The 18,785-nt window shown below is 43.3% G+C and overlaps 1 protein-coding gene across 2 annotated transcripts in view; it reads left to right on the top strand.

Moving 5' to 3' along the window:
- The first annotated feature begins 981 nt into the window (after window positions 1–981).
- The window catches only part of Trpm6 (transient receptor potential cation channel subfamily M member 6), a 128,938-nt gene continuing 111,134 nt past the window's right edge, over window positions 982–18,785 (top strand). Inside the window, exon 1 of one of the 2 annotated variants that reach the window (XM_051194068.1) lies at window positions 982–1,241. In XM_051194068.1, the coding sequence (XP_051050025.1) occupies window positions 1,230–1,241 (12 nt within the window). In that variant the 5' untranslated portion in view covers window positions 982–1,229. Of the gene's footprint in view, window positions 1,242–7,314; window positions 7,386–18,785 lie in introns of those variants that run through there. The other variant, XM_051194070.1, reaches the window with a different exon arrangement.

The following is an 18,785-nucleotide window of genomic DNA, read 5'->3' on the forward strand; positions in this document are numbered from 1 at the left end:
CTGGCTTGCCTCATAAGAGCATCTGGGTCTGTTAATAGACAAAACAATAAAGTGCCAATATATGAATTTACCAACAAACAAGGAAATGACCATTAAAACTGCACTGAGAAAGGAGGGAAGAAATTTTATTAACTGTGTCTGCAAATGTGAGCTCACCAGGCAAAACATCGGACTGGACTTAATAGTAGGTGTCACTAATTTAAAGTCACCTGTCCAGGATAAATGCCTAGTATTGTTCATTATAGTATCTGCAGTCCTCTGCGTATCACCCATGTGTCTTATTCCAACACAGAGAAAGACATCTGGAGTCACTGGCCACAGCTTTAGACAAGATTGTATAGCCAGAGGACCTCCCCACCCTGTCCTTGTCCCCGTCCCCGCCCCTGTAACAGAAGTCACAAAAGAGCATTATATGATACTTCATAAATAAACCAAGGTCTTTATTCGGTATAACCTCTGTGAAAAAAAAGTTGTTTTTCTTATTCTCTCGGTGTAGGTAAGTAAACCGAGTCCCAGAAGAGTCTCTTGTCATGCTCAGCACCTCACAGGTGTTCAAGAAACACAGAGAACCTAAACCCTGAGGGTCTCCTCACCTACAGCTCTGACCAAGAGTCTAAAATCTGTCTGATAACAGTGGCCATCTTCATCTGATTCTCAGACTACTTATTCTGGAGTCATCTCTTTCCTACACAGGAGGTAACAGAACCCAAAAGGCATCGTGACAACTCCGCAGGACTGTAAAAGGCAGTCTGGGCCACGTGAAGGTGGGGCCCGGATTTTCTGACTCCATAGTCCTCAGAAAAGGATTTGGTTGCTGGCCTGGAAAATCTAGGATGAAAGCAGGACCCGTGGCCAAGTGCTCTCCAGTAAGCACAGGTCAGGGCTGGGGCCCCAGGTGGCTGTGGGTGGAGCCAAGCGCGCGCGTATCTAACCGCGATCTAGAATAGGTAGGATTTGCGAAATGCTGGCTTTCAAGTCCTCTAGTCTCCACCCGAAGATGATTATCATAGCTGAAGTTTTGGCAACCTCGTGGACCCTCCCGAAGGGCAGGACCCGCAGCCTTTCCTCCCGGAGTTGGGACCCGGCCAGTGCTGGGTCGTGGCCGAGCGGAAACCGAACCCGGGGTCCGGGTGGCGGAGCGCGCGCGCGTGAGTCCGGGTCTGCGGAGTCCTGGAGGTGTCCGCGTCCCGGAGGAATTCGCTGTCGCGTCGGCTCCTAAGGTGGTGAGAATGCAGGTCAAGGTAAAAGTTGGGCCTGCTGTTGTCCGTGGCGTCCCCTCCCCTGCCACTGCGGGGGACGTTCCCAGGTCATGGAGAGTGCTTTCCCATTCCAGTGCTTGAGAGGAAACGGTGCTCTGTGCCTGGGTGTCCTCTAAGACTCCTGACAAGATGCCTGTCATCTCCACCAGTTTTTCTTTACTTTCACACTTGGTGTGAGAAATATCATTTATCGAGCCATTGTGTACAGGCATAGTTCAGGCTTGCTCCACGTTGGCTCTTTTCAGACTGGGTTGGTTGATAAGAGCACATTCTCTGTTGTCTTCCCCAGGCAGCCTGAATTGGCATCTCTACCTGTGAGCCTGAGAGCTTAGTTACTAGATTCAGCCTTTGCATTTGGAGCAACTGGAAAATACTGTTTGAAGATGAAGTGAGATATGATACGCCATGTGCCCTTAGAATAATGTTTAATGTGTTTGACAAGTTACAGAGTTTTTCTGTTTCCTCCTGTGTTGGGGATTGATCCCACAGCCTCCAGTTTCCAAGCTCTCTACCATTGAGTTACATTCCCAGCCCTTTAAATACTTTTTATTTCGAGGCAGGAACTGTAATCTTCCTGCCTCAGCCTCTCCAGTAGCTGGGCTAACAGGCCAGCACCACCACGCCTGGCTTAACTATTTCATCCTGACAACAATTCTATAATGTTCTAAATGCTATCGCTCTTCTCCCAACCTCCTTGCTTTGGGGAGAAAATGAAACTGAGGGGGGAAAGTAGAGTTGAGATTTGAAGTCATGCCAAGGTATGGAATGCATGGAAAAATCTAGCCATACAAGCGATGGTGATAGTTTAGTTTCTTCTAGAGAACTATACAACTCTTAACTGCTCAGTGGAAAATGCATTCTTCAGTTTCTTTGTCTCTGTGTGCACATATGTATATGTATGAATGTATGTATATATGTATGTATATATACACACATATATTATTGTGTAGGTTGCCATGGTATGCATGTAGAGAGCAGAAGTTGGTTATTTCCTTCCTTTTTGGGATCTGGGGATTGATCTTGGGTTACAGGCTTATGCAACAATTGATCCTAAACACTTTTACTTGATGAGCCATCTCTCAGACTCCCATATGACTTTGATGCACTAATTTATTCTTTGCTTTGAATTCTTCCACAACCAATATATCATTAACTACTTATATGGATTGTCTAATTTAACTAATTAGATTTGAGTTGAACCTGTGAGAATTTGCTTGACTGTTTTATTTCCCAGGAGGGGTTGTAACCATATGGGTTGAACTAATTATTTAGGGTATGTGTGTATGTGTGTACATACAAACATACACAATACATAAATATATACATACATACACATATGGAGCACACATGTATTTTACACATCTCCATTGTTTAAATTTTAACATTTGTGTAAAAAGATTCAGACTGGATACACTTCACTGCTAATAGTTTCTAGGGGAAAAAAAATCCATGTCAATATATATAGTGCTTGCTCAAATTAAGACCATAGATACAGCATTTTCTCCCTATGACTACCACTCTTCTAGATTCACTCGGCCAACACATGTTTGTGGTTTGTCAACTATGTGATGAGCCCTCTCTCAGAACCTTTGAACGTAGTATGAACATGACTTTTACTGTTGAAATAAAGAAGGGATTGAGTTCAGCTTCAGCTACAGTTAGCTTGTTTTTTCCCCCTTTCCTAGAATGTACATGTCACACAGTCAAGCATCTCCCCTTACTTCTCTCCCTGTAAAATAATAACCATTAGCTTGTATGCCACCAGACCCCCAGAACCATACCCTTGAGATACAGAAGTAGACTTTCTGACTGGGCAAACAATGGGACACTTGCATATATGCAACAGGATACTTTTAGCCTTGAAAAGGTTGGAAGTTTCTCACTGTCTTTTGATACAGCCTCACGTAGATTACAGACCTGCCACCATTCAAACTTCTTTCCCTTACTTTCAACGAGTGTTGGCATGTCTGTTTTTTTGTGGAAGAGGTTTTTGGTCATGGATAGTATAGGAAAACACTAAGACTATTTTAGAGTGTCACAATCAATTTCCAGCAGTGAGAAGCAATCATTTAATTTGCCTTAGAGGCTGGATGCCTTCTTAGGGTTTGGCCAGCAGTTCCTTCTACTGTCTATCTGTGTGGACATGTATGGGGAAGCCAGAGGTAAACATCAAGTGTTGTCCCTCAGGATGGCTGTCCCCTTTATTTTGAGATAGGATCTCCCACTGGGATCTGTTGTTTGCCTGACTACGCTATGCTGTCTACTTTGGGAGTGCAGGACTCTTCCCGCCTTTACCTCTCCACATTGAGATAACTAGCAGGCACCAGTGTCTGACTTCCATCAGTATGAGGGACCAAACTCAGATCCTGTTCTGTGCAAGCACTCTGCCTACTGAGTCATATTCCAGTTCTTTACAATTCATTTTGACTGGGAAACAAGTGAATTCAGAGTGCAGCAAGGTGTCTTCCCGTTTGTGGTTGCATTGCATTTCCCCAATGACCTTGGATATGTGGCTGGTGAAAATCTGGAATAGTTGGCATCATGGTAAAGTCACTAGTGGAAGACATCATCATTCTCTGCCTTGTGCTGTGTTCAGAACTTCTGGAAATAGCCCAGAGCCAGATGGGCATCAGATATCCTAGCTTTCTAACTATAGGGTTTTGAATGGTATGATCAATCTTGTGAATTTAGTTCTTTATTTCTACCACATTCTTAAACTGTGTGCAGACATTACATGGAATTTCCTTCCCAGACTCAAAGCCTAGGTCATGACTATAGTTCCTCAAAGTGCTTACCCTACTTTCCCAGTTATGGACTAGTAACTTCTTATGAACGGTCCTGTTTTACTTAAGCAGAACAGCTGACCAGGGAAGCAAAGATCTTGGTGAGGAGTTAAGTGCTTCCTTTAGCAGATGCATTAAGTAACCTCAGAGATCAATGTCAAATCACATTTGACATTCCATTCCCCCTCCTTAGTGTTGGGAGCTGTTGGCATCTGGCCTGGGAGGGACAGCTTTAGCTGCCCATGCAAACCACAGTGAATTTTGGGGGCAAGGTAGAACTTTTTGCTCATGATTAATCATAATGTCTGAAAACCACTGGCTGTTTTGAGAATGCATGTTGTGTTACCTCTTCATGGAGTTCTCTCCATGAGGACTAAATAAGAATTGAAAAATAGCCATGATAAATATTTGGAGATACGGGCAGCTCTAGGGTGGTAGCTCAAGTGTTAGAGCACTTGCCTAGCATGCAAATGGCCCTTCAGCACCGAAGGAAAGAATGTAATGAATAGAACCCATGTTTTACTGCTAGCTGTGTGTCCTCTGGGCTCGTAAGTCACCTCAGTTGCTGTACTGATGAAACAAACAGTCACTATTTATAGATCATCTCTTTGTAATTGACTTGAAATTATAAATGGTGTGGGACCCAGGTGTGGCTGGTAGCACAGTAAACTGACTTCTGCAAGTTCTGTCATGCTATGTCCCCTAAGCCCCAGCCTTCTGTTGCCATTTTTTTCCTCCTACATGTCTCTGTTAAAGAAAATGGAAATAATACAGATATTTCTTGCAAGTGAAATCTTCTAGTTTTCACATTTTGAGAATTGGTTTGAAATTTTTTTTTCTTAAACTGTATAGACTTAACAGAACACATCTCTTATCTGCAGTCTCTGTGTGGGATATTACTTATTTATTTCTATGTGTTCATATTTGCTTTCTGAGGTGAGGCTTTCTTTCTGCCTTGTTCCATTCTTTTTTATTTTTAAGAAAAATTGTGTGTGCAGACACTCTTGTGCATGTGTGTGCATGAGTATGCACATGTGTTTGGTGTATGAGTCTGTGCATGTGTGCACAGGAGTTTTTGCTTACCCAGAGACTGGTGGATGATGTCCGTTGTCTTGCATAGTTACTTCTGCACTTTTGAGATTAGGTTTCTCACTGAATGTAGGTACTTGTAGAACCTTGGCACTAGACTGGCCAGCCAGGAAACCTCTGGGATCTATCTGTCTGCCTCTTCCCAGCACCCCTACCCACCCAGCTCCACACACAGGTCTGTTATTGTAAGAGAAGTCACATATGAATTTTTATGTGGATTCTGAACTTAGGTCTTTATACTTAAACAGCAAGGACCAATCCCACTAAACCATCCTCATTCTTTCCATTTTAAAAGAAAAAATTAACAGTTTTATTGAGGTAGAGTATATCTATAATTCACTTAAGTTGTCCAATTTGATGGCTTTTTGTATAGTTCCAGAGTTGAGAATCCATTCTCCACAGTTAGTAGTAAAACACTCATTGTTACCCAAAGGAATCCCACTGATATTAGTTATCACCTTCTTCTCTCACAGCTATTCTACCTGCCACCCACTGATCTGCCTTCTGTCACTGTAACTCTCCCTATTCCGGGCATCATATACAAAGGCTTTCATGCTGCTTACAGTGCTTTGTTGCAGGCTTATCTTGTCTTGATGTGTTGAGGGTTATCCATGTCTCAGAATATGCAGGAGCTTTCTCTCTTTGTCTTATGAAACAATATTCCATTTCGTGCGTGCGCGTGCACGCGCACGCGCACACACACGTATAGTCAGGTTTTCACTAGACATCTGATATACATTCGACTGTTTCTATTTTTGGCTCATACAATGATGCTTTTATGAAGATGTGTGTGCAAGATTTTGAGTGGATTTGTTGTCATTTCTCTTGGGTAGACAGGAAAAGCACTGGTGGGAGATGCAGTAAATCTGAGTTTAGCTTTTTGAGAAACTGTAGACTTCTTTCCTAAAGCTACCATACTCAAGCTGTCGGGTTCCTTATGCACATTAGTCACCCTCTGTATATTTAGTATCTCACTGATAGACTATAATGGTCGCATGCAGGTGCTCTGGGGCATATTAAGCACTTGGCATTGTACAGGGAGTGTGTGGAGAAGGCAGAATGAATGCTTACTCTGCTGCTGATAATATTCCTTTACAAACTGGGTTGGACTTTCGATATAGAGACCCATTCTTTCTGCAGAAAGTAAATATCCTTCACTGATGTAGGGATCAGAAGGTTTTGTAAACTGAGCCTTATAATCATCTCTGAGAGATGGTTTTCTTGCCAGACGAATCTAAGTCTACGGGAGCACTTCACAGACACTTGACTTGTATTCATTAATCACCAGCCTTTGTCTTTATGGTCAGCCTGAGTTTCACAAGGATTCCCAAGCAAAATACAACAGAAAAAAAAATCTCAATCTTTGACCTTATCTGTCCTAGATAAACTGGACCTTTTAAGCAGACAGGCTTCTTGTTTGAGCCCAAGACTAAGTAAGGAGGCATTTTTGAATGTGTAGTGAAGATTTTAAATTGTTTTTGTTTGTTTGTTTGGTTTTTCCAAGACAGGTTTTCTCTTTGTAGCAGTGGCTGTCCTGAGACTCACTTTGTAACTCTCATAGATCTGCTTGCCTCTGCTCCTGAATGCTGGGATTAAAGGTGCGTGCCACCATTGCCCAGCAAAGATTTTTAAATTCTTAAAGAAAAAAAAATTAAAGACAGAACTTATATATTCTGGCCCGGCTGTCCTTGAATTCTTGGACTTAAATGATTCTCCTTTCTCAGCCTCCCATTTGTGTGGAACCACAGGAGAGTACAGATGTGTTTGGCTCCTGCAGTCAAACCCTGCAAATAAAAATCTCTCTAAAATTAGTGAGGTTTTAAAGGGCAGCTTTAGGCAAAGCAAACTGACACAAGACAATTGCAAACTGGATTCCTATTCCTGCCTGGAACACAGAGGCAAGCTACACGAGCCCATATTTGGCTTGCTCAAGTTCCTTGCAGCCACTCCCGCTACGAGGGAGAGCATTCCTCGGAAGCAGCTCTTATCTTGGAGACGTTTCAGACAGAAGTTATATTTTGCTGGCTGCCACTTAGGTTTAGCAAACATCTAGCTGAAAAACAGGGTTGGTGGCTGAAGGACCAGGAGCCCTGAAGGAGCCCTCCACTGCCCTTGTACTAGGGTGTGAAGTTGTTGTCTGGGGCCTTCTGTTCAGCAGGAGGACAGGTCTGTGGTGAAGCAGGTGTCCGAGCACTTCTAGGAGGGACTGGAATTCCTGTTTGTCAGCTCTGTTCTCCGACTGTAGAGCATGATGGTGGGTTCCTTGAACTTATTTTAATGTGTACAGTTTGGGCAGCTGGAGTGAAACGTTCCTCATTATAATACAATCACAAGATGTTATAAACCTCTGGATAACTTGCTTGGGCTAGGAAGTTTGCTGTTCTTTTTGTTTAATCCCTCTTTTGTCACTCTTTTGAGTCGAAGTCTCTTCCTTATGGAGTGATTGTATTTCTTCTCATCTTACAATGTCACAAGAAATCAAACACAGAAGGAATAGCTTTCAAATTAAAGCCTAGTGAAAATGGTGCTGCACGCTGGGTGACTTAGAGGGAGGTGCTGTGTGGTGGCCGTGCCCTCTTTCCTTCCTGAGCGGGCCCCGTGTGCCGTCAGCCCCCACAGAACAACACCGGGAGCTTTGAACGCCACAGCAACAGCAACAAACAGAAGTCGGGAAATTTGGGCCTAGCAAATACTTCATGCCTGCCAACCTCTGTTAGTCATAGCATTCTTGCTCTCCCACTGACTGGCTGACTGCTGAGGGTTCACTTCCTGGACCACCCTGGTTTTCACAAAACATCTTCTTCCTCATAGAATTTTAGGAGAATTAGTTATTCTGAATATGGGATATTAAAATACTAAAGGTTTTCAAGACACTGTATTTATTTATTTATTTATTTATTTATTTTTGTGTGTGGTATATATGTATATACACGTGTGTGTGTGTGTGTGTGTGTGTGTGTTTGTGTGTGTGTGTGTGTAGAAGTCAGAGGTCAATGTCAGGTGTCTTCCTCTACTGATCTCTCCTTCATCTTTTGAGGCAGGGTTTCTCACAAACCTGGAGCTCAGTGATCTGCCTGTACTGGCTGGCTAGTGAATTCTGGGGTTATCCTTGTCTCTTTTTTACCCTCCAGTGCTGGAGATACAGATATAGACCTCCACCTTCAGCTTTTGTGTGGCTTCTAGATATTTGAGTTCAGGTGCTTACCTCTGAACATAGTTTAGTGGGAAATCTCAGGTTCTCAAGCAGCCCAGTGGTAGAGTTAAGCCCAGCATATATGAAGCTCTGAGCTTAACCCCAACATCTTAACAAAATCAAACAGAAGGGTGGGGAGGGTGGAAAGGATAGAAAACCTAACAAACCAAAATCCTCACAAGTAAACCAAAATGAAGGAACACATTAATGGCTCAAATTGAGCTGAAAATCTTTATTTTTCTATCTTAACATAATAGAAAAAAAAAGGAATAAAAAAGGAAAACCAAACCAACCAACCAACCAAACAAACAAACAAAAACAAAAAGGAAAAACAAGTTTAGACAATGCTTATATCCCAAGGAAACAATCCTATGACCTCCTCAGTGGAAACCCCTGGCCAGATGTTTAGAGGACCTGACAACAGATTATCCCTTATCCTCCTTAGAGACTCACAATATTTTCATATACTTATATGGCCACAATGCATTTTCTTTTCTTCCATGTTGTACCTTTGCTTTGCAGGATAGAAAGCAGTGGCAAGTGCTTGCATACAGCCCTGTAGGCAAGAAGGGGCTGCAGTGTCTGCAGGTGGGCTGAGTACAGCGGCTTTAAGTAGGTCATAACAGAACAGTGTATAGTGGGAGCGCAGAGGCTCAGAGGGGACACAGAAGGAGAACTTGATTCAGGTTTCATTCTAGACAGCAAAGGAGAGGAGAGTGGCCTACAGTGAGAGGAGCCTGAAGAGAGCTCTTGGAGGTAAATCGAGGGGCCCGTAAATTGTTCAGTGGATGTAAAATGTGGAAATTGAGTCAGGGAGGAGGATACCCAGGATGTGGTTGGCAGTGAGAGGGATGTGCACACACACCGTGAAGGATTTCTAATACCTCCAAGACAATGGGTAGCTTCAGGTGAGATTGCCTTACTTATTCACTCTGCAAAGACTACAGGCTTTGTTGCAGAGATTGGGCCAAAGAAAAGCAAACTAGAGGCAGGAAGGTCTGGGAGGTAATCAACACAAAATTTTATGGCGACTTTAGCTGGGGAAGTGGAAGTATTAACTAGGTTAGTGGTGATATAGATGCAGAAGCCAGAGATAATACATGAGCTATTTCAGAGATAGGCCCAGCACTCCTGGTGGTTGACTGAATGGGAAGTAATGCGGTGACTAAAGGTCTGGCTCTGCCCTTGTTTGAGACACCCAACGACTTAACAGACTGGTGGGAAGAGAAAAAGCTTTTCCTAGCAACAAGCCAGATATCGGGAGATCAAAGGCACACAGCTCTTCACCTTGCTTGGCACTGTGAGAGAAGGTGTACAGTATCATTTGTGAGAATGTATTCGAGAGTCCAGCTGGTGGGTGTCAGAGAGGTTCATTAGTTTTGAAAAGTGGCCTGTTCTGAAACGTGGCCCGTGAGTGTCTTAATCCAGGGTCACTGAGTATCCTGAACCTATGCATCCAAGAAAACATGATTCCTGATTCCTTTATAGCCAGTAACTGCTTTGTACTTGTCTGACAATTACCTTTTAATTGGGACCTTTCCTGGAACCTGGATAGGGAGAGCACAAGGGAAGTGGTTGGTACATCTAACACAATTCACAATTAGTCACGCAGATTTGGAGCAGGATGAAAAGAGGAAGCAAAGTTACACTCAACAATAGAAATGAAGAAAGGGGTGAAGAAAAATATGCCCCTTTTAAATCAGAGGGCAACTTCAATAAAAATGGGGATGTCCTAGTTTCTAACATGGACACCTGGGTACAGTGAGGAGCCCTTAGGAAGTCTAAGAGGGGCAGTTTTGGTGGGGGGAAACGATGGACACACTAAGTTCCCAATAAGACTATGATATTCCTTCTCAGACCCGGAAAGGCGAGAGGTATGTCTTATGTAAACAATTGGTTAAAATGCAGGCAGATGAGGACTGTCGCCATCAGTAGGAGGTCACTGTCCCTGAACTTTGCCCTCCACTTTTCTCCACTGCTTCAAAGCCCATGATGTCTGTTGATGTGCAGTCAGAAATCACTGAGCACGGGCCGCTCTCTTTAGAGGCGTCTTGTGTTGTATTTGTTGTCCAGAATTCTCATGTTTTCAGGGCGCTGGCTGCTGCAGATGCTTTCAGACTTCTAAACGTCCAAGGCAGTGCAAGGAGATTGTTTTTCCAGAAGTAAAGTGAGCCATTTGCTTATTGTATTTGTTAGTATTAAGTTTAAGTGGGAGGAATTTGGTCACTTCAAAATCCTTCTGGAAGGAAATTGAACATGAATAATAAAGAGTTGGTAACTATCTGAAGCAATTGAAATACATTATGGTGAGAATATTCTCTAACAAGATATTGCCTAACAGTTACCAGTAGCTTGTACTGATTAGTGTTTCTGTCAGCTTGATACAAGCTGGAGTTATCTAGGAAGAGGGAATCTCATATGAGGAACTGATTCTACCAGAGTGTCCTATAGATAAGTCTGTGGGGCTTCTTTGTTATTATTATTATTAATGATCGCTGTGTGAGGCCCCAGATCACTATGGGTGGTGCTACCCCTAGGTAGGTGGTTTTAGGTTGTTTTAAAAAAGATAAAATCAGGAAGATGAAGCTGGTGAGCAGCATGCTCTCAGATGTCTGCTGTATCTCCTGCTTCCAGGTTCCTGAGCTGCTTGAGTCTTCCCTGGATTTCCCTCAGTGATGAACCATTGCCTGGAAATTCAAATGATGAGATACTAAAATAAATAATAAATATGTAAGAGGAGATAAATCCTCGCCTTCCCTAAGTTAGTTTAGGTCAGTATTTGATCACAGCAATAGAGACATTAACTAGGATATAGCTCATGTTTTTTACTTATAAATTGACAATCTACATGGAGTACAATGTAGTAATATCTGCATTTCCTTAGATTTCTACTCTACAGATACAGATGTGCCTGAAAGTTATGCTTTCAGGGACGTTGTGTACAAAATGAAGGATGACATAGATTTACACGAGTAGGTTATTTGCTTTGTATAAAGATTTCTGTATAAAGGAATATTAGTTGGCTCCTATAAACAAATATATAAGATTATTATTAACATCATTATTAGTGTTAAAACATTGAGACATAGAGATACATACTCATGTGAAGATTTTTTTGTACATATTTATAAATGAACAGAATATATTGGGAAGACTGTTCATTGAAGTGTAACAGAGCTTAGCTTTGAAAAGGGAAACTGAGCCGGGTGTTGATGGCATACGCTTTTAGCCCCAGCACTCGGGAGGCAGAGGCAGACAGATCTCTGTGAGTTTGAGACCAGCCTGGTCTACAAAATGAGTTTCAGGACAAGCTCCAAAGCAATACAGAGAAACCCTGTCTCAAAAAACAAAACAAATCAAAAGAAAAACAAAGGAAAGGGAAACTGGTGGCTGCAGCACAGGGGTGAGGTAGGTGGCTGCAGCACAGGGGTGAGGTAGGTGGCTGCAGTACAGGGGTGAGGTAGGTGGCTGCAGTACAGGGGTGAGGTAGGTGGCGGTATTACAGGGGTGAGGTAGGTGGCGGTATTACAGGGGTGAGGTAGGTGGCTACAGTACAGGGGTGAGGTAGGTGGCTGCAGCACAGGGGTGAGGTAGGTGGCGGTATTACAGGGGTGAGGTAGGTGGCTACAGTACAGGGGTGAGGTAGGTGGCTGCAGCACAGGGGTGAGGTAGGTGGCTGCAGCACAGGGGTGAGGTAGGTGGCTGCAGCACAGGGGTGAGGTAGGTGGCTGCAGCACAGGGGTGAGGTAGGTGGCTGCAGTACAGGGGTGAGGTAGGTGGCTGCAGCACAGGGGTGAGGTAGGTGGCTGCAGCACAGGGGTGAGGTAGGTGGCTGCAGCACAGGGGTGAGGTAGGTGGCTGCAGTACAGGGGTGAGGTAGGTGGCTGCAGTACAGGGGTGAGGTAGGTGGCGGTATTACAGGGGTGAGGTAGGTGGCGGTATTACAGGGGTGAGGTAGGTGGCGGTATTACAGGGGTGAGGTAGGTGGCTACAGTACAGGGGTGAGGTAGGTGGCTGCAGCACAGGGGTGAGGTAGGTGGCTGCAGCACAGGGGTGAGGTAGGTGGAGGTATTACAGGGGTGAGGTAGGTGGCGGTATTACAGGGGTGAGGTAGGTGGCGGTATTACAGGGGTGAGGTAGGTGGCTGCAGCACAGGGGTGAGGTAGGTGGCTGCAGCACAGGGGTGAGGTAGGTGGCTACAGTACAGGGGTGAAGTAGGTGGCTGCAGCACAGGGGGTGAGAGGTGCACTGCTCACTTTCACACAGACATCTGTCGTCTATTTTGGATTCTGTACCATTTTACAGCATTATCTATTACAAGTATGTTCTAGAGATATAGCTCAGAAAAACAGAGCTCTTGCCTATTATATGTGAAGCCTGGGTTTGATCTTTCGCACTAGGAGAAGAAAATATGCCCCCTCCCCACAATTGCCAGGACCTGGTTTAATCTATGTCAGGACCGTGCTTTGCTTCAAGAACCCACGTTGGATGGTTCATAACTGTCTATAACACTGGCTCCAGGGGTGCAGTGCCCTCTTCTGGCCTTTGTGGGTACATGCACTCCTGTGCACATACGCCCCCACCCTTACCTGACACAGTTAATTATAAAATAATCTTTAAAAAGACTTACCAGTTCTGCTGTTTGGAGTCACCTATAGAACACTTAAGAGAGTGAGCCTGTTCCATCTTTTCCTCCTCACAATGTCTTATCCTTTCCTGAGGCCCACATTTTTAAGTTTAATTTTTAATAGAAATTCTTATTTATTATATAGCAAGAAGATCGTATTCCCTTGGAAGTGTCCAATAGGATGCTATGAATGTTCCCAATCTATCAAATTTAGTGGGTGCTTTTCATTATGTCCTGGTTATTTTTCTACTGTTTCAACAAAACACTGGGACAAGTTTATAGAAGTTTACTGGGGCTTACAGTTCCAGGGGATGAGTCCATTGCCATCATGGCAAGGATCATGACAGTAGTCAGATGTTGGAGCAGTAGCTGAGAGCTGACCCACGATCATCAGGCAGAGAGAGAGAGAGAGAGAGAGAGAGAGAAAGAGAGAGAGAGAGAGAGAGAGGGAGGGAGGGAGGCGGGGTGGGGGAGATCCATCTACCCCCTAGAGATATGCCTTCTGCAACAGGGCTGCATTTCCTGATATTCCTCAAACAGTTTCACAACTGGGAACAACACAGTCAAATATGTGAGCCTATGGGGGCCATTCTCAATAAAACCACCAGAGATTTAAGAGCATTCCCTGTGCACGTTGAGCCGAGACGTCACAGGACACACTGTGAAAACATGCTGAGATGGCACTGGACTCTGGTGCTAATAGCAAGAGAGGGAAGGGTGAATTCATTGTGCGCTTCCTTCTTTTCTCTCTGGATGAGAGTGACACAGTCGAGTGCTGAGATTTACAGCCTTCAGAGCTAAATTGGCTGTAATTTATTTATTATAGAACGTGGAAAACAGAGTCTTGAACAAAGTTACCAAGAAAAACAAGCTTGCCAGCCACTCTTTGTGTCTCAGGGGAGTGAACAGTTTCTGCAATCCGGAGCGATTCTTCTTCTTCTCCTCCTCCTCCTTCTCCTTCTTCTATTAAATTACATTAGTGGCTTTTTTGTGTTTGTGTGCACACGTGCATGCATGTGTGTGGGTAGGTCTGAGGACAACATCCAGCAGTTAGCTGATTCTCTCCTTCCATCCTGTGGGAGTTTGAGGTATTAAAAGTTGCCAGACTTAGCATCAAGTGGCCTTACCTGCTGAGCCCGCTTACCAGCCTCTGAGCCCTTCCTCTGACTGTCCAGCCCGTTTCTGTACACCCCTATCCAACCCTCACCAAGATCTCCACAGTCATTTTCCTTTGCTCTCATGTCTTACTTCTGTCCCTCTCTCCCTCTTTCCTTTGTCTTTCCTTCTGAGATGGTTTCATCCTATCTCTTTTCACCAACTGCTCCTTTGCCTGGAAACAAGTCCTACTTTCCTTCACATAAACCTCCCCTATAAAATGTAATGCGGAAGATTTCTGCCCTTGGTTTTAGATCGATCAGTGGTTCTCAACCTTCCCCATGCTGCTATCCTTTAATACAGTTCTTCATGTTGTGATGACTGCCAACCATAAAATTCATGTCACTGTTATTTCACAACTGCAAGTTTGCTACTGTTATGAATTGTAATGTAAATATCTGATATGAAGGATATTTGATATTTGAGCCTTGTGAAAGGGTCACTTGACTCCCAAAGGGGTGGTGACCCACAGATTGAGAACAGCTGTTTTAGATAGAACATGTTCTTCTTTGTAATGAAGTAACTATTAGTATTAGCCATGAAGTTAAGGATTTATTTTAGCTAAGAAACAAAACATTTAGCTCTTGGCGTATATGAAAGGCTATGTTAATGCTGGATTTTCGGTTATATTGTTGACTTAGTGAACATTGTATGTGTACACATGCATGTGTGTATTGGTGTCTGTGCACAGACTGTCATTTACAACATTGTTGCTTTTTCCCTGACTGCCTCCTTTCACCTAGCTGTCTCTCTCACTCAGTCTGGTCATCATGGACAAACCTGTCATCCTTCAACCACTTTGTGAAGTATTTCTCTGAGATTTCCCAGTTCTGTAATAATATACTTACTTTCTTCGAGATGAAAATGGCTTTCAATTTAGGTGTTGAGTCACCATTGTGGACAAGAGTTGTTCTTTAGTCCCTGAGCACTTATCCTGTACCTTAAACTTGGATTTTGTTTCCAAAGTTTTCTGTTCCTCCCTGATCACTTTTTTTGTTGCTTTTTGTTTTTAAATAAAAGATTTAACATGAATGTTTCTGGATTCTCCAGTCACTGTGGTCAATTCCAACAGACATAAAGCTTATCAAGGATCCGTGGTAATTTTTAGGGTATTGAAGGATGTTAAATTCCCCAAATGTGAAAAACATCGCTGTTAAACTGACAAGGAACGGAAACAAGTCAGCCACACTTAAAAACCTTTACAATATGTGTTTATTTATGTGTGTATGCACGTGTGCATGCCACAGAGCGTGAGTGGCAGTCAGAAGACGGTGTGTATGTTCCTCTTCTTTCACTATGTGAGTCTGGGACCCTGAACTCAGGTTGTCAGGAGTGGTGGCACACCCCGAGGCTTTAGCTGTTCAGCCAGCTTACTGGCCATGCCTGTATTTTTAATTGTTCTTTTCAAGACAGGGTTTCTCTGTGTAGCTCTGTAGACCAGGTTAGCCTCGAACTCACAGAGATCAACCTGCCCCTGCCTCTGCTGGGATTAAAGGCATGCACCTCCACCACCTGGCTCTATTTTATTTTTTTACCTGGCTCTATTTTTTAATTAATTTTTTTCACATAATATATTTTGATTATTTTCCCCTTCCTCAATTCCTTCCCACTTCCCTCCCCATGCAACTTCATGTTCTCTTAATGCCTTTCTTAAAGAAAAAATCCACAAAGCATAACCAAACAACCCCCCCCAAGCACAAAAAGGAGACTCAGAACACCCAAAAGACCAATAAGGCAAAAACAAAACAAAATAAAACAAAAACCCCAAACAAACAATAAAAAACCACTGAGTTCATTTTGCTTTGGCCAGTGACTGTTGGGCATGGGGCCTGCCCTGTGACAATCCAGGATAGAATACTGATTACCCCTTTGCTAGCAGGTAGGTATTAATTGCAAATAGCTTCTTGGTTAGGGTTAGGACCCCACTTTCCCCCCTCAAGGCTGGGACCCTGTCTGGCCCGAATGTGCTCATGTGCAAGTATTGTGCATGGTTTCACAGTCTCTGTGAGTTCACATCTGCATCTGTCTTGTTATATCTGGAAGATGCTGCTTCCTTGGAGTCATTCATCATGGCTTTTATAATCTTTCTGCCTCCTCTTCTGCAGGGTTCCCTGAGTCCTGAGGGGAGGCATGTGATGAAGACATCCCATTCAGGACTGTGCATCCCAAGGTCTCTAACTCTCTGCTCATTGTCCAGTTGTGGGTCTCTGTATTAGTTATACTGCAGGAAGAAGATGGAATGTGATGATGGCCAAGTGAGATATTAATCTATGAGTATAGCAGAATGCCATTGGGAGTCATTTGGTTGCTATGTGCCTTATCTGAATAATAGTAATACATCTTCTCCTAGGCCCAAACGTATCTAGGTGGGTTGGCTGCACCCATAACATTTATTGTACTAATATATCTTACAGATATACTGTTTATGTCTCAGGGTTTGAAGCTGGGAGACATTGGTAATTATCTTTCTCTTCCAGTCACACCTTCCAGAACCATGAAAGCCAGCCAGTAGGGATGAAGCTTTATGGGCACCAGCTCAACTTCTCCATGTTCAAGGACACAAGTGCCATCTTCAGCAATAGGGTTTTTCTATCAGGCTGTGGAGAGAAAACCGATTGTCTTGACAACAGCTTGTGATGTTTGGGGGTGTTTTATGGTCCTCTTTGGTCAGTGACTCAACAAGATGTAAACAATTCCAGGCAATGGAGGTTTTACATGGATATACCTACACTTTAAAATCTATTTCTCAAGCTTTCCTGGAATTCATTATGTAGCACAGGCTAGTCCTGAAACTACAGTGAGTCTTCTGATTTAGATTTTGACTGTTGGTATTACAGGCATAAGCCACCACACCTGGCTCTTTTCTCTTATTTCAGGGGAAGGTTTGTTTGCTTGTATGTATACACATACATTGATTTATTTAGAGACAGGTCTCTATGTAGCCCTGGTTGTCATGAAACTTGCTATGTGCAACAGGCTGGCCTCAAACTCACAGATCCATCTTTCTCTACTTCCCAACTGCTGCAATTAAAAATATGTACCATCATGTCTTGTTTTTGAAGAGATTTGGGATTTGTCTAATTTTAAGAATGTAGCATAGGTTTCTACCATTTATTCCCCACCCTAAATTTGAGACAGTATATCCCAGGAAGGCCTGGAACTCTTGGCAGTCCTCCTGCCTCAGCCTCATCAGTGCTGTACTGACAAGCCAGTGTATCATGTACAGCACCACACTTTAAGAAGCCAAGTCTTGTATGGTCTTCCTGCTATGCAATACTGAAAAAAAGGCATTACTGTAGATAATTAAAATAACATTTAGGCTGACATTGTTAATATATTTCCTCAGAAAGTTATGTTTCCTTTAAGTTTAACTTTCAGTTAATTATTTAAACATACAATTTTATGAGTGTTACATTTTGAATGTAAAAATATCCTCCACAGATCATGTGTCTGAACATTTAGTTTCCAGGGATGCTGGGTATCCTGGTGTCACCGTTTGGGGATACGTGACCTAGCTAGCAGAAATGGGTTACTTGGTTGGGTCTTGAAGATAATAGCCATCTATGGCCTGGGTGTGGGTTGTCTGTGTTTCCTGATCCACCTGGCTGGTTAGGACCTCTGTGCTCCCGCTTCCCCTGCCTTCCCTCCATGGTAGGCTAGGACTTCGGAAACTGTGAGTCAGAACTAACCTTTCCTCCCCAAGCTGTTTACTCAGGTATTTATCACAGCCATACAAAAAGTAATGCAGGCAGTTGTCCTCAGAAAGTGTGTCTTTAACTATGTAGTGGACGTGGGTGTTATCTTACTAACATTTTGGATAGTGCCATGTGTTTTCTGGACCATAAACAAAGCTCATTTGTAGGAACTGGGATGTAGCTCGGTGGTTGATCTCTTGGCCCATCGTGCATAGGTCCCTCAGTTTGATCTTGAGCTCACAGACAACACATATGGACGTATTTTGCTTCTTGCAAGTGTGTGTGTGTGTGTGTGGGGGGGGTTTATTTATCTGCCGGGGAGGTCTTAACAGGTTAGAGCCGTTATGCAACAGATTTAATTATCCAGGGACACGTGTTAAAAAAAAACATACAAACAAACAAAGAGATTTCTACCCCCACACCCAGGGTTAATTTGTGTATTCCTGGCTGTTCTGGAACTTCTCTGTAGTACTGGATGTCCTGGAACTCACAGAGATCCACCAGCTCCTGCCTCCCGAGTGGTGGGATTAAAGGTGTGTTTGATTTTACAATTGCATTTTTATTCCTTAAGAGACTGGACAACTGAGGAGTGTGTGACAACTGAGGAGAAGTTATCTTTTGCTGATATTTTGGAACTGAGTTTTTGAAATCCTGAGCCTTTGAGAACTTTCAAGAATGTAGGGAGAGACAGGAAGGGGCACAGCATCAATTCAGTTTTCGACTTTTTTATATATAGGAGGTCGCTGCTATTGCCTCCAACCCCTGTTTGGCTGTGAGGAAGGCACATAAATGTATTGTGAATTTGCCCATGAGTTCATGTAGTCTAAAATTCATTCTGAGATTCTTAATGCTTTCCCCTAACAAAGCAGCATGGAAAGACCTTTAATTTACACAGGAGAGGTTGCATTTTAGTGATGTACTAGTTATTTGGCTGAAATTCCATTCTAGGGATGTTATATAAAATTACTAATATAAAAATGGCTC

Source organism: Phodopus roborovskii, unplaced genomic scaffold (assembly GCF_943737965.1).
Source record: "Phodopus roborovskii unplaced genomic scaffold, PHOROB, whole genome shotgun sequence".
Lineage (NCBI taxonomy): Eukaryota > Metazoa > Chordata > Mammalia > Rodentia > Cricetidae > Phodopus > Phodopus roborovskii.